Genomic DNA, 21,800 nt, shown 5'->3' on the forward strand with positions numbered 1-21,800 from the left:
AGGACCGGGCAGTGTTTCATTGTGTTGTACACGGGGTCGTTACAAGTGGTGTCTGACGCAACAGCACCTAACTAGAACCACCACCACCAGACACTGAGGAGACAAAGAAGAGTTCATCCCTAGAGCCTTCAGAGGGAGCATGGTCTGCCAACACCTTGGTTTCAGACTTCCAACCTCCAGAACTGTGAGAGAGTCCATTTCTGTGGTTCTAAGCCACCAGTTTGTGCATATGGTTGCAGCGGCCCCAGCCACTGACACAGATCCTTAGCCCCACCTGAGCATGGCCTGTGTGAGCGAGGCTGCCAGCACCATGGGCCTCACCCCCACTGGCTAAGGACTAGAAGAATGTGTCCCCAACATTCGAGGAAAAGACAGTGCTGAGATTTGAGATCAGAGGGTATGGGTTGGAAGCCTAGCTCTATCATCCTTCAGCTGAGCAGCCATGGCCCCAGCCTCCGTCTTCCGGCCTGACTACGGCAGTGAAACCAGCAGCCCCACCAACGGCCTGCTAGGGGACCTGAGGGAAGACCATGTGGCCCCTAACTGCAATGATAATGAGAACTTGTCCCCTAAGAGGGCCAATGGGAGCTCTGGTAGCATAGTGGCTAAGGCACTTGACTGCTAACCAGAAAGCTGGCGGTTCAAACCCACCAGCCACTCCTCGGAAGAAAGATGGGGCAATCTACTTCTGTAGTGATACTGCCTCGGCAACCCAAGGAGGGGTCGCTATGAGTCGGGTCCGACTTGACGGCACATAACAACAACAACAAGAGGGCCAATGGGGAGGCAGCCACTGAGCTGACAATTACTCCGTGGCAATCACAAAGGGCCCAGACATGCACGAAAAATGCCCTGGCCTGTCCCCTTGGCTCTCCCTGACCTGCTCCCAGAGAGGCAGGGCTTTTGTTACCTCATTTGCTGTTGTTGTTTTCATCTTCCAAAGTGCTCCAGCCCAGTAATCGTTGATATTTAAATCTTCCTTCATTTGGTTCATTCTCTAGGGCAGGAGAACAAACGCAGGCTGCTTCCCTCCCTCGGGGGCTCTCAGAAACCAGTTTAAAGCCAGGGGACTCAGCAGATTAGATGCAATTTACTGCTTACCATCAAAGCCCTAATTAGTTGATTTCAGAGAGAGAAAATATTTCCATCACAGTACAACAGAGAAAGGAGGAGAGTCAGGAATAGCAGCAGGATATAGAATGTGTGGCTAACTGCCTCCAGGAGCAGCTTCCTCCTCTGCCATGAGACCAGAAGAACTGGATGGTGCCCAGCTACCATTACTGAACAGTTTGATCAGAGCTTCCATAAAAGAACCCTGATCAAAGGGGAAAAACACAGAATACAATTTCAAATTCTGATGGACTTCAGACTTCCTAGAGTCATGAAGGATGGGTGAACCCCTGAAACTATTGCCCTGAGATAAACTTTTAACCTTAAACCAAAAATAGCCCCTGAAGTCTTCTTAAAACCAAACAACAGCTTAGCTTAACTAGTAAAAGGTGTTGGCCTTGCCTGTTACTCTCTTTTAAAAACTCTCTACATGGCATCAAATTGAGAATAGCAACTCAAAAGATTAGACAGGAACCTTAGGGGGCAGTGAATTGATGTGAATGGGAGAGAAACAACTCAGAAAAGGAGAGTGAGAATGGTCACACAACTCAAAGACTGTAAGCAACGTCACTAAGTGGTACATGTAGACACTGCTGAATTAGTATGCTTTGCTGTGTGTATTTTCAACAACAGTAAGACGAGTAAAATTATATATTAAAATTGATTTAAAAACAACATATATAGCAATCCATAAATCTGGATGTTTTTATATTTATTCAGGACAGGTTTGCTAAGGCAAATCAGCAGAAGCAGCAGCAGCAGCATCACCATGCTCGTGCCCACCGCCACCACCACCACCATCACCACTGCCACCACCACCACCACCACCATCACCGTGCTCCTCCCCACCACCACCACCACCGCCATCATCACCATCAACATCACCATGCTCGTGCCCAGGACCACCAGCACCACCATCATCATCACCACCACCATCAAAAGCATCATCATCATCATCCTCACCATGCTCCTCCCCACCACTACCACCACCGCCACCATCATCACCATCAACATCACCATGCTCGTGCCCACTACCACCAGCACCACCATCATCACCACCATCAACATCACCATGCTCGTGCCCACCACCACCAGCACCATCATCACCACCACCATCAGAAGCATCATCATCCTCCTCATCATGTTCCTCCCCACCACCACCACCGCCACCATCATCACCACCACTGTCAGCATCACCATCAACATCACTATGCTCCTCCCCACCACCACCACCCCATCATCAACATCATCATCATCACCAGCATCAGCATCATCATCACCAGCACCATCAGAGGCAGCATCTTCACCATCAGCATCAACACCATCATTATCACCATCCCCCCTCCACCATCATCATCATCACGAGGACCATTAGAAGCAGTATGGTTGCCATCAGTGGCAGCATCACCATCATCATCACCCTGTCTCTCCCCACCACCACCACCACATCATCATCATCATTATCACCAACAGAAGGAGCATCTTCACCGTCAGCACCATCAACATCACCATCATCACCCTCTCTCCCCATCACCACCACCACATCATCATCACCATCACCACCACCAACAACAACAGAAGCAGCACATTCAGCAGCAGCATCATCACCATGCTCCTCCCCCCCACCACCACCATCACCACCATCATCATCACAAGCACCATCAGAAGCAGCATGGTTACCATCAGCCTCATCATCACCATAATCATAACTGATTTAAGTCTACAGGTTGTAAGTGAAGAGTGCATTGTGTGGATGGAGGTGGTCTTGATGGCACAGTGACTGGGGTGCCATCCCAAATGTGAGTGCCCAGGGGCTGGGGACACTGAATGTCCTGTCATGCCCAGGACAGTCCTAGACAACAGAAGACTTCCCCCACCCCCAAAATGTCTACTGAGAAAAGCCTGAGTACTGGAAGACTCGCCCAAAGAGACCGGGGCACTCAAAGGAACCAGGGAAGTCAAAGAAAAAGCCTTTGCTTGGTCAATTTCCCAGCTTGATACGGAAAAATCCTTGCCATGAATGTGTACTTGGTGACAACAGGCAATGCTCAATAAGGGACACTGAGCCACCATTAGACTCTGTAGTTAAATGGTGGCTGCCCAGGTTATAGAACTTGAGGAGACTTTGGTCTTGCTCTCTCAGGGCAGAGTAGGAAAGGCCCTTAATAGCAGGGGTTCCATCACACTGCTCCTGGCACAAGGCAAAGCCACTCCCTTAGCACAAGATTCCTCAGTATCACTGGGATTCTGAGGTTCTGGAGAGGGAGCCTGGCATCTGTACTATTAGCAAATATCCTGAGTAATCCCAGTGTTGGGCCATGACTCAAGCAAAGCAGCGGTGTTGATGGCATCATCACTGCCATCATGATCATCATCACCACTATCATCACCACCACTATCATCACCACCACCATCAGCACCACCATCACTACCACCTCCATCATCCCGCCACCATCACCACCATCACCATGATCAATATCAAACTCAGCATCATTATCACCACTATCATGACCAACTCAACATCATCATCACTGCCTCTCTTAACTGAGTATTTATAGCAGATACACCACATGTTAGCTGTCTACTTAAGTCTCTTAGCAGCCCTGTGAGTTAGAGATAAGCACCCATATTACAAAGGAGTAAACACAGGGCTCAATAAAGACAGTAGGTTGTCCCAGACAACACAACGAGATAAGGGCTTGGGCCAAATGGAATCTAAACTGCCCACACCTCCCAGCACTGCTATCCCCAGTCACTGGGGCTGCTACCAACATACTTCCCACTCCCTCCCACCCCTCAAAGAGTCTATCTTTCCACATTATTCCTCAGAGTGGGACGGTTTGTGGTGACCTGGTATCTGTTTTTACCCCTTTTACTGTCCCTTACAGTGCCCCTATATTTTACCATTCTGTTCAGTATGGCTGGAGTACTATTTCTTATCTGCATTGGAACTTGGCCCAATGTGCCCAATGCATCACACATGTGGAAATGGGTGTTGGGTAAAGCACGGTGCTCTGCAGGCTGATGACACAAGGAGGACAGAGCTGTGGGGAAGTACAGTGAATGGCATGTGCCAAAGGAGGGCTGGGCAATCTCCACCCTCCCTATGCAAATGCTGTGACTGGCCTCACATACTCCATAGGCTTGGTTCACAGCCAGTTAGGGGGGCTTGCAGGAGGGAATGAGAGATCACACTAGCACCCCAGGGCAGGGCATGAGGGATTCCTAAGGCGAGGTGCTAGAATGTTCTCTGGGGACAGTCTAACAGGACATGATGTCCAAGGGCCATGGCCCAGAGTCATGACCCTACACAATGTCTCTTGGAGGTAGTGCAAGGTTGTTGTTATTTTGTGCCATCGGGTCAGCTCTGACTCAAAGCAACCCTATGTACAACAGAACAAAACACTGCCCAGTCTTGTGCCAGCCTCATGATCCTTGCTACACCTGAGCCCATCGTTGCAGTCACTTTGTCAGTCCATCTCATTGAGGGTCTTCCCCTGTTTCACTGACCCTCTACTTTACCAAGCATGACATCCTTCTCCAAGGAATGGTCCCTTCTGACAACATGACCAAAGTAAGTCAGACAAAGTCTGGTCATTCTTGCTTCCAAGAAGCATTCTGGCTGCATTTCCTCCAGGGCAGATTTGTTAGTTCTTCTGGCAGTCCATGGTGCTTCCAGTATTCTTCACCAACACCACAACTCAAAAGCATCAACATTTCTTTAGTCTTCCTTACTCATCATCCAGCTTTCACATGCATATGAGGTGACTGAAAGTACCATGGCTTGGGTTAGGCACACCTTAGTCTTCAAAGAGACATCTCTGCTCTTCAGCACTTCAAAGGTCTTTTGCAGCAGATATGCCCAGTGCAATATGTTGTCTTGACTGCCGCTTCCATGGGTGTTGACTGTGGATCCAAGTAAAACAAAATCTTTGACAATTTCAATCTTTTCTCCATTTATTGTGTTGCTGCTTATGGTCCAGTTGTAAGGGTTTTTGTTTTCTTTATGTTGAGCTGTAATCCATACTGCAGACTATAATCTTTAATCTTCGTCAGTAAGTGCTTCAAGTCATCCTCACTTTCAGCAAGCAAAGCTGTGCTGTCAGCATATCACAAGTTGTTAATGAGTTTTCCTCCTATCCCGGTGCCACGCTCTCCTTTAGTCCGGGTTCTCGGATTATTTGCTCAGCATACAGATTGAGTAACAGGGTGAAAGGATATAACCCTGACGCATACCCTTCCTGATTTTCAACCAGTGTAAGTAGTCAAAAAACAGGGGAGCCACCTAGTGCCTCTCCACTTGTGAGCTTCAGCTGAAACTGCAGTAGGCTGTCCTCGTGACTCCAAGAACCTGGATAGACAGCTCTCTGTGCACCTGAGAAGCTGCCCCACAGGCAGGGAGAGAGTCACTCAGCCCCAAGGAGAGGGTCTGTCTCATAGTCAGGAGGAGGAGAGGAGTTTGCTATGCCAAGGGTATATGACCCAGAGGCCAAACCAGGCCACTGTCTGCTTCTGTAAATAAAGTTTTATTGGAACACAGCCACACGCATTTGTCACATAGTGTCTATAGCTACTTTTGTAATACAAAAACAAATGAGTACTCACAACAGAGTCCGTAGCTTGCTCAGATAAAATAATTGCAAACTGGCCCTTTACAGAAAGAAATTGATGACCCTTATTCCAACCTAAGGCAGCTCTGAGCTCTACTAGAGAGTGAGCTGAGGGGTGGGGATAGACAGGGAGAAAGAAGAGTTCAACTGAGTAAAACCCAGACCCACACATAAGTCAGAATACAAACAAATCCAAACAGTTTCTATGGAATCACCTCCAACTCCCGCAGCCTCCATGTTTGTGGAGTACCACTGCATTCTGTAGTTTGCAACAGCTGAACTTTCAGAAGGAGGTGGCCAGGCCCTTCTTCCAAGGTGCCTCAGGGTAGAACTGAACCCTGATCTCTCAGTTAGCAGTCACACATGCCCACCATCTGCACCCCTCCAAGACTCCTATGTAACTCAGGACACACATGACCTTGTGTGACCTTTCTAACAAAATGCCATCACCACCTTCCAAGACCATCTTGTCCACAATTATCTCAGATGACAGAAAACATGCTTTTCCTAATTTTTTTTTTTTTCTGTCATAAAATAAGGTTGAAATCTACTGGAAAAAATGAAGAATGCTGTTCCTTCTAAGGTGGTAATTAAGAGGCACGTGCTTTCCAGATGTTCCCAGCCACAGTGCAGCCTCACAGCACGTGGTTTTGTAATGCAACCCCACTCACAGAACAATTCACTATTCAAACACATCTATTCACTCCTGCTGAGAGAGAACCACAAACTCCTCACACAGCAGGTTCCTTGAAACCCGGCGAGAGGCTACCGCAATCCTGTCAAGGTGAGCTGCTTTGCTGAGCCAGGCACAAGGGAACAAGGAAAGGTGGTGGTTCATGTCGCTGAGAAGCTGGGCCAAAGCAAGAGGGCACACCAGCAGGGCAATCAGGCTTAAGAATGGCCTGGTCCCAGCAGGTGACCCTGGCTACTTCCAGCAAAGGGCTGCAGGAGCCAAGCAGCAGCTGCCCTGACTATCAGGAGGTCATCAAAGAAAGGCACGACTGAGGGAGGGACATCTGATTGGGTCTTGAAGGATGAATAGGAGTTTTCCAGGGCAAAGCATCCAAGAGAGTTTAATAGCTAGAAGTGGGAAATTCAGAGGGCTGGAGAAGAGTCGCAGAGGGTCTGGGGACAGACTTGGGCACAGGATAAGGCTCAAGATATCACTCAGAGGCCACACTGAGCCAGCAGGATGGAATTACTGATTTGCACTGGGAAGATAATGTTAACAGAAGAAGAGGGCAGAGTGCACTGACCCTGGGGGCCTCCAGCACAGTCCTTCCTCCTTGACATCCCCTCTGTTCCCCTAGGTGAGGAGGCCCCCCATTCTGCTTGGTATTAAGTACACATCCCAGCACCCTCCCTACTAGAGATCCTTGAAGTCAGAGGAAGAGAATATGAGGGGGGTGATATTCGATAGTGATGCCCACAGTCACCTTCTGATGTCCAAGAAAGTGTCTTAATCTCTATGACTAGGGAACCTGGTGCCCCCCTCACTGTCCTGAGACAGGGACCACACCCCAGACCCATTTCCCTGATCCATGGGCCCTCACGCATACCATCCTCTCCTGTGGGACCAGCAGCCCTCCCAGTCTCCCTCCTGCAGCCTGGCTGCTTAGGGCACTCACAATACGTGCTGCTGCTCCACCTTCCACACTGGGTCCACACACCCGGAGCACGGGGTCACATTCCACACCCCTCGGTGCCTTCCAGACCCCCGGGAAATCACACTCTGCCTCACAGAGGGGAAGCATTCGTCTGTCTCGTGCACCTGTGTCCACTGTGTTCCCATGGGGCGGCTCCCTAGCCCAAGGCTCGTGAGTGTGGCCTGCAGGAATGGCAAGAGGCCTTGGTCGTGCCCACAGTGAAGCTCGCAATTACTCGCTGAAAGGCTGCAGTTTAAACCCACCAAGGGGTGTCTCAGAAGACAGGCCTGGATCTGCCTCCAAAAAGTCAGAGCCTCAAAACCCTATGAGGGAGACTAGCAACTCTAGACAACATTCCCTGAAGGCTGACTGAAAGGCTGCCCTGACCCCATCCATGACATCGGGATGAACTTGACAGCAATTAAGGACCACAACGGAGTGCTGAAGTCTGCTTGCCGGTAACAGTACTGTTGGAGACAATGGGCAGGGCTGTCGTAACTGACAGCATGACCCCCACCGTGATCTCAGCCAGTACCTCTCCCTACCTCAGGTAGGGAATCAATGTCAGAGCACATACACTGGGTGCGCCCATCAGTTCCGGGAGGAGTGTGTACACTGGATGTGCCCTCAGCTCCGGAGGCAGCGTGTACACTGGGTGCACCCCTCAGCTCCGGGGGAAGGGCGTACGCTGAAAACCTTGGTTTGACATATCCTTCTGTCTTTTCCAGAAAGTAAGCAGTGTGGGGCACTGAGACTGGACTCCGACAGACCTGTGTTCTAATCCCAGCTTGGCCAGATCCCAGCTATGCACCCTGGGCCCCTCATTCTGCTCTCCAGAGGTCTGGCCTCCTCTTTCCTAGGAAGAATAAGGGTTCTCAGCAGAGGAGCCAGGTGTACATCATCTGAGAGGACACCTGCAAGGTGCTCAGCATGGCGCCAGGTGCACTGTCTGGAGTTATGGACAGATCAAAGGCACGGGGTGGGGGTGGGGGGTGATACAAACCACTCACCTGGTTGTAGAGGGCACAGATGTGCAGGGCCGTGTTCCCCGAGGCGTTCTGGGCACCCATGTCCGCCCCATAGAACAACAGGTGCTCCAGGTGCTGCACGTGTCCGTATCGGCAGGCCTGAAACACAGAGGCCACCCTGAGTCAGGAGCCCACCACACAGCAAGGATAAGCCCAGGGCCCTATGCAAACCCACCACCAACAAACTGCCATGCAGCCGTGTCCACCAAAACCCAAAGGTGTGGCCCGTGCTGGATCAGGACCCCCAACACATCAGCACCTAGTAGGGATAAAACCGTGACCCAAAGAGATGCTGAAGCCCCAAGCCCTGCACCTGGGAAGGGACCTTGTTTGGGGAAACAGGTCTTTTGAAGGAGTCACCAGTTAGGTCGACATGAGGTCACAGCAGTGCACAGTGTGTCCTGATCCTAATCCTGTCTGAGTGGTACCTTCATAAACCAGGGGACAGACAGAGACAGGGTCACACTCAGGGGAAGATGGACACCATGTGACAATAGCAGCAGGTGCACCTACAGGCAGCCAACGTGTAGCAAGGGCCACCAGCCGTCCCCTGGAGCTGGGGCAGACACGGACAGGCCTCCCTCTGAACCCTCGGGGGAACTGGATGCCATATGCTGATGTGGACCCTGGCTTCCAGACGGGGATACCACAAATGACTGTCCTTAGAGCCATCTACCTTGAAGGACCAATGTCATGATAAACAGAAAAGACTGAAGTTGCCAGAGATTTCATTTTACCTGGATTCATGATCAATGCCCAGCAGGAATCAAGAAATCAAATGATGTATTATTGTGTTGGGCAAATCTGCTGTAAAATACCTTTTTTAAGGCAAAATGTCACTTTGGGGACTCAAGTGCACCTGACCCACACCATGGTCTTTTCAGTCGCCTCATATGCATGTGAAAGCAGGACAATGGATAAGGAAACCACAGAAGAAATGATGCAGTTGAGCTGTGGTGTTGGCAAAGAATACTGGAAGTACCAGGGACTGCCAGAAGAACTAACAAGTCCATCTTGGAGGAAGCGCAGCTGGAATACTCCTTGGAAGTGAGAATGGCCAGACTTTGTCTCTCACACTTTGGTCATGTTGACAGAAGGAACCAGTCCCTGGAGAAGGACATCACGCGCGGTAGAGGGTAAAGGAAAGAGGGGAAGACCCTCAATGAGAGGGACTGACACAGTGGCTGCAATGATGGCCTCACATACAGCAAGGATTGTGAGGCTGGTCCAGGACCAGGCAGTGCTTCATTCTGTGGTACATGGGTCGTTAGGAGCCAGAGCCAACTCTACTGAACCTAACACTTTGTGTTGCTTCATGACGGCAGCCCCAGGATACCAAAACAACACTTCAAGTCTCATGGTGGCTGCCAGACCCCTGGCTGGGGTTCAGGAGCAGTATTCTCATGACAGGCTTGGGGACCTGTGCTTGGCTGCTTAACAGGGTCTGGGGGGGCTCCAAATCTTTTCCACTCAGATCGGGGTGCCAAGAAACCTGAAGAGGCCCCCAATGGCTTTCCCACCCTCAAATCAACAATCAGCCCTCACCCTGGCCTTGTTATACAAGCTCTACCCTCACGAAGAGGGGTGTGAAAATGGGCAGGAGAGGCAGCCTCTGGGTCCAGGGAGGGGGTCGTCCATCTCTTTGCCCGACAGCCCTGAATTTATTGCTTTAACATCGAACCCACCCCCTGCGGGGTCTGCTGGAAGAGGGAAGCCCACATGCGAGGGTCCCTTTTCCCAGCCCTTCTGCAGAGACGCATGTGTGTTCATACCCACAGGGCTCAGGGGGCAGAGAGGCCTGGATCCAAGTCAGGGACCCTCCATGACCAGAACTCACCTCCAGCCTGCATCCTTGCCTGAGATAGGAACATCATCACCCTATCAGGATACTTAGGAGGACCACGTGGGATAACATCCTCAGGCCTCCACCATGGGTGACCCTTCTCGCCCACGGCTCATGGAGTGAGGAGGTGCCTTGTGCAGTTGAGTCAGGCACCCTGCCCAGCTCTGGAGACCATGTCCCTGATATCACCAATGTACATGCCATGTGGCAGCACCATGTGACTCCCAAGCCCAGGGATGCCAAGTCCAGCCAGCCATGCTACCTCTCACCAGCACTTCCGGGGACCTTGGGGAAGCCAGCGAGTGGCCAGGACTGACAGGCACCTCAAAGGCAGGCAGATGGGGCCACTCTGCATGGGATCCCCAGAGGGAAGGAACAGGTCAGCCTTGGCACACGGGCAACTGCTGGGGGTGGAGTAAGAGGACCTACCTGAGGAGCTCTTATGACTAAGCCCTTCCAACCATGGAGGGCACCTGATGTTCACAGTCTACGAGAAGAGCTACACCCACCAACAAGCAGTGAGGACAGATGACTAAGAAGATACTCAAACTCATCCTTGGATGAGCTTGGAGAAAGCCTGAGAAACACAATTACGACCATTAGGCCTCCAGCAGAATAACCTCCTTAGTGGGCAGACACTGATGGCAGATACGGCTGCTTCCACCTGCCCTGCTGTGTAGTGAAGGCTGTGTGGCTGGGCCTGGCTGAGTGGCTGGGCAGCTGGTGGGAGTTATTCCCCATGGTGAGATTGTAATTAACTCCATGGTGGAATCTACTGGAGCAGCTGAGTAACTGCCTTAGGGATGCAGACTGCATCCAGTATATAAGAAGCAACTTTGAGTAATCTCTAGCTTTCAGCACGCTTGAACGCTGCACATAGCCAAGTCATTGTTCAGCAGCTTATCATGTTGCCCTGCGGATTTTGGGGCTTTTAATGGACTTGAATCAATGGCCTGCCACATGGTTTGGTAACATCGGAACTGTGCCTTTTTACTTGTCAACCTTGGGTTTGTCAGTCTCAGCAGCCAGTAGCTGCCTGACTGAGAAAAGCCTCTAGCTTCAGTGGCAGGGAGCAGGGAGGCAGAGCTGAAGTCCAATGTGGAGGGGCTTTCATCCAGCCACTAGACCCTGGCACTTTGAATTTGGACTTAAATCTTCCAAAACTGTAAGAGAATAAACTCCTATTTGTTCAAGCCACCCATTTCGTGGTATCTTTCTGTTAAAACAGCACAAAGTCACCCCACAATTCCTCTGGTTTTGGTCACTGGCATTGTATCTATTCTTCAGATGGTGTCTAAATTCAGGTGAGATATAATCAAGGTCATATTTTGGCTCCTGTGGACTTGTTTCAATTGTCTTCAGCTTCAACTTGAACTTGCACATGAGCAGTTGATGGCCTGTTCCAGAGTCAGCTCCTGGCCTTGTTTCAGCTGAAGATACTGAGCTTCTCCAACTTCTCTTTCTACAGATAAAGTTTATCTGATTCCTGGGTACCCCATCTGACAAGGTCCATGTGTATTAAAAAAAAAAAAAAAAAAAAACGGCCATCAAGTCAATTCCAACTCATAACCACCCCATGGGTTTCAGAGATGGTAAATCTTTACAGGAATAGATTGTCCAGTCTTCCTTCCATGGAGTGGCTTGTGGGTTTGAACCACCAACCTTCTGGTTAGCAGTCAAGTGCCTTAGACACTATGCCAACAGAGCTCCTTGGTCCATGTACATAGCCACTGTTTGGGTTGTTGAAAAAAGGTATCTGCAATGAGTAAGTCATTGGGCTGAATTCTATCATCTGATCTCTGGCATCATTTCTATCACCAAGGCTGTATTTTCCAACTACTGGTGATTCTCCCCTTTCAACTTTCACATTCCAATCACCAGGAATAATCAAAACGTCTTGACTTCATGTTTGGTCAATTTCAGACTGCTGAAGTTGGTAAAAATCTTCAACTTCCTTGTCTTTGGCTTTGGTGGTTGGTGCATAAATCTGAATAACTGTGGTATTAACTGGTCTTCCTTACAGGCATATGGATATTATCCTATCACTGACAGCAAAGTACTTCAGGACAGATCATGAAACATTCTTTGTGACAATTAATATGATGCCATTCCTCGTCATCATTCCCAGAATCATAGATCATATGGTTGTCTGATTCAAAATGGCCAATACCAGTCCATTTCAGCTCACTAATGCCTAAGACACTGATCTTTATGCGTTCCATTTCACTTTTGACAACTTCCAATTTTCCTACCTTCCTACTTCATACATTCCATGTTCCAATTATTAATGGATATTTGCAGCTGTTGTTTCTCATTTTGAGTCCTGTCCCATCAGCAAACTGAGGTCCATAGTAAAAGTTAACTCAGGCAAGGGACACCAAAACTAGCAGAACCACCTTGTTCAAGTGGTCAGAGTGTACATCACCAGGAATGGGACAGGTGGTCATCACGTGTCTTTGGATGGAATGCAACAAGTGAAAAGAAGACATCATCACTTCTAGGACATGTCAAAATGCACAGCCTGTGACTCGTGAGGCAACAACAAGCCCAACTGGAGAGAACATTCTAGAAAATGGGAGCCCAAGCAGAGTCTTCAAAAGTGTGAAGTTGGGAGGGTTAGGGAAAGCCTGAGGAGTGCTCTCAGATCCCAGCTGGATCCTTTCATTGTAAAGGGCAGTACAGAGACAATGACGGGCCCAGAGACACAGCGGGTAAACCACTTGGCTGCCAATGAAAAAGTCAGGTGTATCTGAAAGATTACAGCCTTGGAAATCTACAGGGCACTTCTACGCCATTCTACAGGGTCACTATGAGCGGAATCCACTCGATAGCAGTGGGTCATCAGGGCATCTGGGGACAGCTCAGGAGAGTCACCAGAAGGTCCAAGAATAAATTAAATCTAAGACAAAATAAAACCAAAACAAAATCCATAGCATGGAGTCAGTTCAGACCGCCACACCATAAACTCATATAGGTCTCCACATGACACAGTTTGTGCTCAGTTACTAACCAAAAGATTGGTGGTTCAAGGATACTTAGGAGGACCACGTGGGATAACATCCTCAGGCCTCCACCATGGGTGACCCCCACAGCCCCAAGGAGTCAGGGCTCATTGGTGGTTCAAGCCAACCCAGAGGCACCTTGGATTAAAGCCCTAGTGACGTATGTCAAAAAGTGAGTCACTGAAAACCCTACGGAGCACAGTTCTACCCTGATACACATGGAGCACCATGAATGTGAATCACCACCCGGCAGCTGGTGAAACAGACAACCCTCATGTAGCCTAACCATTTTCCTGCAATGCCTTTTGGAACGTGCACAGGGATCCACCCCATAGGTACTCTCTCTGAATCTCCCAGGTGAGGCCTGGGAAGGTGTATTTGGAAAGGCTCTCCAAGATTCTAGGTTCACCCCAGTCAACCCAGCATGTACCCTACCACGTGCCAATCTCACAACTTGGTGTAGATTAGGAAAATGCATTCTCCTTCCTTCAGGCAAGGAGCTCTAGTCACATGGTAGTTAAAGCTGCTAACCAAAAGGTGGGTTCAAACCAGCCAGCCGCTCAGCGGGAGAAAGATGAAGCACCTTGTTTTTGTAAAGATTTACAGACATAGAAACCGTACACGGCAGTTCTACTCTGCCCTAGTGTGTTACTTTGTTGTTGTTGTTGTCATTTGCCGTCGAGTCGGCCCCGACTCATAGCGACCCCTCCTTGGGTTTCCAAGGCAGTATCACTACGGAAGTAGGATTGCCCAACCTTCCTTCCGAGGAGTGGCTATGATCAGGAATCAACACCATGGCAATGGGTCTCGGGTTTCCTTGAACCACATCACTGCCATCTGCTGGACACTCATGATAAATCCCAACCCTACCATGAGCAACATGACAGCATGGGAAATGCGCCCCCTGGAGGATGCAATGCCCCCCACACAACCAGAGCTGGGCAGGGATGAAGGCACTGGCGGCTGAGCAGCAGGTGTCTGCTGGGGTGAGTTCCCTCCTGCTTCTACTGTCACTGAGTCCACTGCAACTCGTGGTGCCCTCACAAACAGCAGAACGGAATCTCATCGAGTCCTGGGTCATTACCACAACCGTCAGCATGTCCGAGTCCGTTGGTGCAGCTACTGTACCAATCCATCCCATGCCATGTAGACATCTAAAAGGATGGTCCTGCCCTTTCCCTAGTGAGCCCAATGCTTTTATAAGGCTTCTGGAAGCCAGGGTCTCCCCAAGACACTATTTCTATCATCCTGGCAGAACAGAAGCTGCGGCCAAAGTGGGAGAGGTGGTGTCTCCACCACCTTGGTCTCCATCCCTTCTGCCCCCTCTCCTTCCGAACCCCCTTTCTGCCCACAGCCCCAAGGAATCAGGGCTCATGGGAGACAGAAGTGCTGGGTGGCCCCCACAGCCCCAAGGAGTCAGGGCTCATGGGAGACGGAAGTGCTGGGTGGCCCCCACAGCCCCAAGGAGTCAGGGCTCATGGGAGACAGAAGTGCTGGGTGGCCCCCACAGCCCCAAGGAGTCAGGGCTCATGAGAGACAGAAGGGCTGGGTGGCTCTCATTTCCTCTGGGGTGACGGTGAGAGGACAATTTGGTTATCCCCACAAAGAGAAGCCTTACTGACCCAGAGGGCAAGAGGTGCAGAAAACAGGACAAGCTCCTGGGTCCATACTGCACCCAACACCAGTTGCCATCAAGCTGACCCCACCTCCTGGCGACTTGTGTGTAGGAGCAGAACGGGGCTCCACAGGGCTCCCAATGAATGATTTTTTGGAAGTAGATCACCAGGCCTTTCTTCTCAGATACCCACGGGTGGAATCAAACCTCCAACCTTCCAGTTAGCAGCTGAGCATGTTAACCACTGGCACCCAGGGGCTCCCCCCCGCCGCCCCGCCCGCCACCCAAAAATAAAAACACAAACTCACTGCTGTCAAGTTGGACCCGACTCATAGCGACCCCTCCTTGGTTTCTGAGGCAGTATGTCTACGGAAGTAGATTGCCCCATCTTTCTTCCCAGGAGTGGCTGGTGGGTTTGAACCGCCAGCCTTTTGGTTAGCAGTCAGATGCCTTAGGCACTACGCCACCAGAGCTTCCAGTACAGAACAAAAAAACAAAAACCGAACTCACAGCTATCAAGTCGATTCTGACTCGTAGCGACCCCGTTGGGTTTCCAAGGCCGTAAGTGTATACGGAAACAGACCCCCCCATCTTTCTTCTGGTGAGCAGACCCCCTGAAAACAGGGCCAGCTCATGCCCGTAGCTCCAGCAGCAAGGGCCATGGACGCCTGGACGCTGTGTGTGGTGGGTGGGAGGCCAGGGCCCTGGACCTGGTCCTCCCACCTCATGGCTTGGGGTTTGTGTCCTCCCCGTCCTCCGTGAAGCCTGGCCCTTGTCCCGTGTTGACAAGCTGCCGCTCGGCCGGGTGACGTCTCAACCAACGTCCACGCTGTCGAACTGCACCCCAAGAGGCCAGCCCAGCCCGCGTCTGGGACACCCCACCTCACCCTCTGCGTCCCCGTTTGAGGGGTTCGCGTTTCCGTCTTTTTACTGAAGTCAGACTGCAGGCACAAACACGGCGCTTTCCTGTGTCCCGCGCGTTCTGGCAGCAAATTGTCCAGGCTGAGGGGGTGATGGTCAGAACGCCCTGCCCACGCGACAGAACTCCGCAAGGGCCACACGCTGACCGCTTGCCCCAAATCTGACCCAGGACGTTCTGCGGCACTGGCGGCGTTCACTTTCTTCTTCACCCTTCTCTGTGGTTTCAAGACTTCCACGGAAAGCAAGTACTTTTTCTACAACTGGTAAAAGATTCGGAGGCTTTTGACGCCAAGTCTGAAGTAACTCGCGGCAGCGTGAGCTCACGCCGTCGCTCTCATGACGTCACTGCAGTGGGCGGAGCAACTCCTTCCACGTGGGGCGAGGGCCGGCTGTGAGTCCTCGTGGGCCTTAGACCCCAGCGGGCAGCGCCGTGTGGGGACGCTTAGGAAGAGGGCCTGAGCCGGCAGCGGGAGTGAAGGGCTGGGCTGCAGCTGTAGTTGTCCTTAGATGCCGGCAGTCGGCTCCATTAATAAAACAGAAGGAAACACTGCCCGGTCCTGCACCAACCTCAGGATCCTTGCTACACTTGAGCCCATGGTTGTAGCCACTGTGTCAATCCATCTCATTGAGGGCCTTCCCCTTGTTCACTGACCTCCACTTTACCAAGCATCCTTTTCCAGGGAATGGTCGCTCTGACAACAAAAGCCAACTAGGTGAGACGAAGTCTGGCCATTCTCACTTCAAAGGAGCATTCTGGCTGCACTTCTTCCAGGACAGATCTGTTAGCTCTTCAGCTAGTCCATGGTACATTCAGCATTCTCACCAACACCACGTCTCAAAAGCATCAGCTCTTCTTCGGTCTTCCTTACTCATTGTCCACCTTTCAGGCTCATGAGGTGACTGAAAATATCATGGCTTGAGTTAGGTGTACCTTAGCCTTCCAAGAGACATCTTTGCTCTTCATCTTTTTGAAGAGCTACAGAGCTTCCTGGAAAGATGAGGGTGGCAGGCAGCTGAGGTGAGCACAGGAGTCAGAGTAGAAGCAGTGCTGCAGATACACGATGGACTTCTAGACGCAGACTCTACAAACGTGAGAACCACGCGGGGGATCTGAAGGGCCCAGCTGGTTGGGGAAAACCTGCCTGCCCCTGCATTCCCTTCTGCCACAAATGTACGTGTGGATTGAGAGTGTTTTCTGTTTGAAGCCCCGAGGCAGGATGGAGACTGGGACTGAACCCAGCCAATGTGTGCTCTGTGGCCTTGAGCAAGTCACTCACCTTCTCTGGGCCCTTCTAACTCAGAGAACTGGAGGTGAGAATCCTAAGGATGGCGTAAGGCTAGAAAAGAAGGGTGTGCAGGCGGCCGTCAGCACAGTGACTGCCGGTGACAGTGAGCCCCGCAGGAGGACAAACCAGGATACCACTGTCTGCCCCTTTTGTGGGCCCCACACCAAGTACCCCCCACCGCCAGCGGAAGGAATGGTCTTGGCTGCCCTGCAGAGGAAGGCCAGGGAGGCCACCCAGGGGGCTCAGGTCACTACATGTGGGCAGACGCCAGCAGACACACAGTGGCTTTCTCACTCGCATGAGACAGAGCCACCACCAGAGGGCAGAGCAAAGCCCAAACCAGGAGTCACAGCCCCGGGGATAAAGCTGCCATGCGCCAAACGCAGGCCCACGGGGGGCCATGGAGAACGGGGAAAGGGGTAGCTGGGTGGCTCAGGGGTGCAGTGCTCCAGTTCCAGGTGCAGGGTCCCGGGGGTGAACTCCACACCATGCAGTCTCCTGCACTGGGTGTGTTTGTATGAGTGTGTATGTCCTGTGTTTCTGTGGGTACGTGTGTGTGTCTCCACAGTAAGAGATTGTCAGGGCTTCACAGACACACCTAGACACATACACACAGATACAAATTCACGTTCACATAGACACATTACACATTCTAACACACACATTCATACAGACACAACCTCATCAACAGACACACACACTCATACAGACACACATTCACTAAGACACACACAACCACACACAAAACATACATATATACCTTTCTGCAGATACATATCACACATGTACACACATACAGAAATTCATACTCACACTCACGTAAACACAACACACACTTGCACAACATACACACTCATATCCATGCACATACCACACACTCAGACATATGGACACACACCACCACAGACAAACCACACTCACACAGAGAGAGAACTGCTCGTGCACACACACGCACACAGGCACCTTTGTTCCTGGTCATTCTGGACATGCACACACACACATACACACAAACATGGTCACCTGCATTCCTGGTCATTCTGGGACACACCGGGCAGGTCATGCATGAGCTGCCTGCCTGCCGGAGGAGAGAGGCGGGAGCTAGCATGGTGTGCAGCAAAGGAGAGATGCCCAGCTGCGTGTGCACGCACTCCACAGAGACAGTGCATGTGCATGCACAGGGACACACAGGTGTGCACATAGTATGTGTAAGCTGACGTGTCTGACGTCCCCCTTCCGTGGGATCATGGCCACGCTTGCTCATTGCTGTTGCCTGGGTATGGAGGACAAGGAGCCATGTGTGGTGGCCTCTGACACACAGCAGGGGGCATTGGTGGGTGATGGAACACTCGCCAGCGGGTGGGGGTGACCTATGGTGCAGCCGCACATAGGATCTGGGTGAGGTGGCTCCTTCGGAAACCCAAACTCCAGGGAACAACAGCTCTGATTACAAGAGCTGCCTCTGTGGGTGGTAGGGGCTGGGTCCCAGAGCCTCCACCCTTGAACCAGACTAAAGGAGGCAAACCAGAGCAGGGCCCCTCCTGAGGGTGCTGGCCCCTCTCTGTGGCAAGGCCCCTCAGCCAATGTGAACTTGGCCTCCAGTACCTCCACCACACCCTCAACACCCCCACTGCCCTCTGCTGGCCTGTGGGTGCCCCCACTGCCATCTGCCCACGGTGAGTGGGGTGGATAGCTCCTCCCAGGTGGGGTCAGGGACCGACTCAGACGCCTGGTGCTGCTGTAATGGCAATACCACATGTTGGGGCTTGTCAGTGGCCGTCTCAGTCTCTCAATGCTGTGACAGACATGCCACACACGGGGGCTTTATTTATTTATTCCCTCACCCTCAGGAGGCTGGAAGTCCAAGTTCAGGGCTTCGGCTCCCTGTCAGCTGTAGGGAAAGGACCTTGTGTCTTTCAGCTTCCGTAGCCCCAGCATTCCTGGGTTCCTGGCATCTCCTCCACATGGCGTCTATCTCTCCCACTGTGTGCTTATCCATCTCAGCTCTCTAGCGTTCTTCCTGGCGTTCCTGGGTGACCTGCACAGGGTGTCCGTCTCCCCACTTTGTCTCTAGGTTTGGTGTCCATCTCCCCTCTTTGTCTCTGGGTCTAAGCGGCTCTTTATGTCACTGTGAAATGACTAGGTCTGGACACACCCTGCACTGACAGGGAACCCCAGGGTGGCATCGATGATTACGTGCTCAGCTACTAACCAGAAGCTGGAGACTCAAGTCCACTCTGAGGAGCCTCGGACCAAAGGCCTGGTGATCTCCTCCTAGAAAACCAGCCCGAGAACCCCGTGGAGCCCAGCTCCTCTGACGCACGTGGTGTTGTCAGGAGTGCGAACCTACCGGAAGGTAACTGAGAACTGGAACACACCGGTGTGGCCTCATTAGCACAGCGAAGAAGCCCTGCTCCCAAACAGGGTTCCATCCACAGGAGCAGGAGTGAGGCCCCCAACGAGTATTTTAGGTGTCAAAATCCACTCTACAACACCTTCCAGTTTTCCCAGAGATGTCAGAATGTGTATTTTCCTGGAAATATTCCTAATTCCAAGTGTTGAGGGTTAACTGTGACTTTTTAGGGGCTCCTAGAAGGTCCCACCTGGAGGCTAGGTCCCACCTGTGGCCTGCCCTGACCCCCCGGGGTACAAAGATAAAATGAGGCAAAGAACAAGAGCCCACGCACCTGGTGGATTTCATGCCAGCCGTTCTCGTCCCTGCAGCACACGGTGGCGTGCTCATGGAGAAGGAGTTCGCAGCAGTACGGGTCCCCCCCGACAATGGCAGTGTGGTACAGTGGGGTCAGGCCGTAGCTGTCCTTATAATCGGGTGATGCCCCAAGTTCTAAAAGGGTCTAGAGAAAAAAGAAAAGAGGTGGTCTGTAACAGATTCCTCTGTGCCCCCCAAAATATGTGTTGAAATCCTACCCTGACATTCTTCAGGCCTGGAACAAAAGCCACCCACCCCTGGGATCACCCGTCAGCCAAACAACAGATGGGACTATAAAGTGAATAGTAACCTGGGAGGAACGTGATCCTCAGACCAATCAACCACATGAAACCAAAGGGCAGCATTTACCCGGGAACCAAGCTCAGAAGTCAGGAAGGGGCAGGAAGGATGAAGGGAAACGGGGACCCAGGGGGAAGGGGGACAAGTCCTGTGACTCACCAATGTCACCAAACAAAACGTGAACAGATTGTTGAATGGGAAATGAATGTGCGGCGTAAACTTTCACGCAAGTCACAGTGAAACCTCAGAAAAATTTTAAAGAGGAGGAACGAAACCCTGATCCCTGTACCTGTCAACATGACGCTGTTAAAACACTAATGAGGCCACGCCAGAGGAGGGTGGGTCCTACACCCAATCACTTCCGGTTATGAAACAAGAGCAGAGACACGCACACGGGAAGACACCAGGTGAAGGGAGATGCACATGGCAGGCACTTCTCCAAGCCCAGCACCTGCAGCGAGGTCTGCCGACAGCTACTAGAGGCTGAACCAGACGAAGAAGGACCTCCCCTAGAGCCAGGCCCTGAACTGCAGACAGTACACTTCCTTGAAGCCATTCCTTGGGGTACTACTGGTTACAGCAGCTCCTGCCATCTAAGACACGATCAGTGGGCCCATGACATCTTTGTACGGAGTGAAACAGCCAAGTGTGAAGCATCAGGTCATGCTTCAATGAGCTGAGGCTAACCCAAAGCCTGGGCTCAGTGCTTTTCCTGGCCCTTCCAGAGTTAAGGGGTCCTCCCTGTTGGCAGGAGTCCCTGAGTGGCACCAACGGCTAACATGCTTGGCTGCTAAAGGGAAGGTTAGAGGCTCGAGTCCTCCCAGAGGCGAGCTACTTCCAGAACATTGGCCACTGGTACAGAGCACAGTTCTGCTCTGACAATATGAGGTCCTCTTGAGTTGAAGTCAACTCCATGGCAATAGTTTTCTGTTTGTTTCAAGGCAATGATGTTTCAAGCCCAGAAATAGCAAATGGTGCCACATGTGCTGAACGAGCTTAACCAGGAAAAGAGGAGGCATCCCACAGACATGCCATGTGGCATCCTGACTTCTCCGTGGCCTGGTGATGTAGTTTGTACTGGTGGCACAATCTTGGTGAAGGCCAACGCTGACAACCAAGAGAGAAACGGTGCTTGGTAATCTACGTGCACCGTGGAGCACTATCTTAGCGTGTGTTAACAGGTGACAACCCTCACAAGCATTGGAGAACATGTATTTTCTAAGGAGGACAAGGGACAAAGTGTAGCTTGACGGGAGCTGAGGAACCCATGTTTCAGAGAGAATTCCACCTGTAGCCTCACCTGTCCCTGACAGAGCGTGGGCTCAGGCATTCAGCATTCTACCTGGACGCTTCAAAAACACTGTGCTTTGCTAACTGCGGTAGAGGCACCCTCCACCTGCCCCGAATGCTCACTGCAGCATTATTGACAGTAGGCACAGGTGGAAATAACCCACGTGTCACTGACAGATGAGTGGAGACATACACTGTGGTCCATCCAGGTGGTGAAGCAGTACTTAGCCACAAAGAGAAACAAAGGTCTCATGTATGCTGTGATGTGAATGAACCGTAAAGACGTTATGTTGAGTGAAATACACCAGACACAGAAGGACACACACTGGCATCCGATGGACACATGAAGAAATGCTTGCTGTCACAGCTGTTAGCAAGATGCAAATCAGAACAACAATGAGATATCATCTCATTCCAGAAAAACAGCAAAGCCAAAAAAAAA

The 21,800-nt window shown here is 51.3% G+C and overlaps 1 protein-coding gene across 1 annotated transcript in view; it reads right to left on the minus strand.

Annotated features, from left to right (window-relative positions):
• The window catches only part of SHANK2 (SH3 and multiple ankyrin repeat domains 2), a 626,142-nt gene that overhangs the window by 540,371 nt on the left and 63,971 nt on the right, over positions 1 to 21,800 (minus strand). The window contains exons 5-6 of the mRNA XM_007949326.1: positions 19,746 to 19,913; positions 8,377 to 8,493 (exon numbers count right to left, since the gene is read on the minus strand). Coding sequence (XP_007947517.1) covers positions 8,377 to 8,493; positions 19,746 to 19,913 — 285 coding nt within the window. The remainder of the gene's footprint in view (positions 1 to 8,376; positions 8,494 to 19,745; positions 19,914 to 21,800) is intronic.

This window comes from Orycteropus afer, unplaced genomic scaffold (assembly GCF_000298275.1).
Source record: "Orycteropus afer afer isolate SDZICR_OR568_19922 unplaced genomic scaffold, OryAfe1.0 scaffold00244, whole genome shotgun sequence".
In the NCBI taxonomy this organism is placed as follows: Eukaryota; Metazoa; Chordata; class Mammalia; order Tubulidentata; family Orycteropodidae; genus Orycteropus; species Orycteropus afer.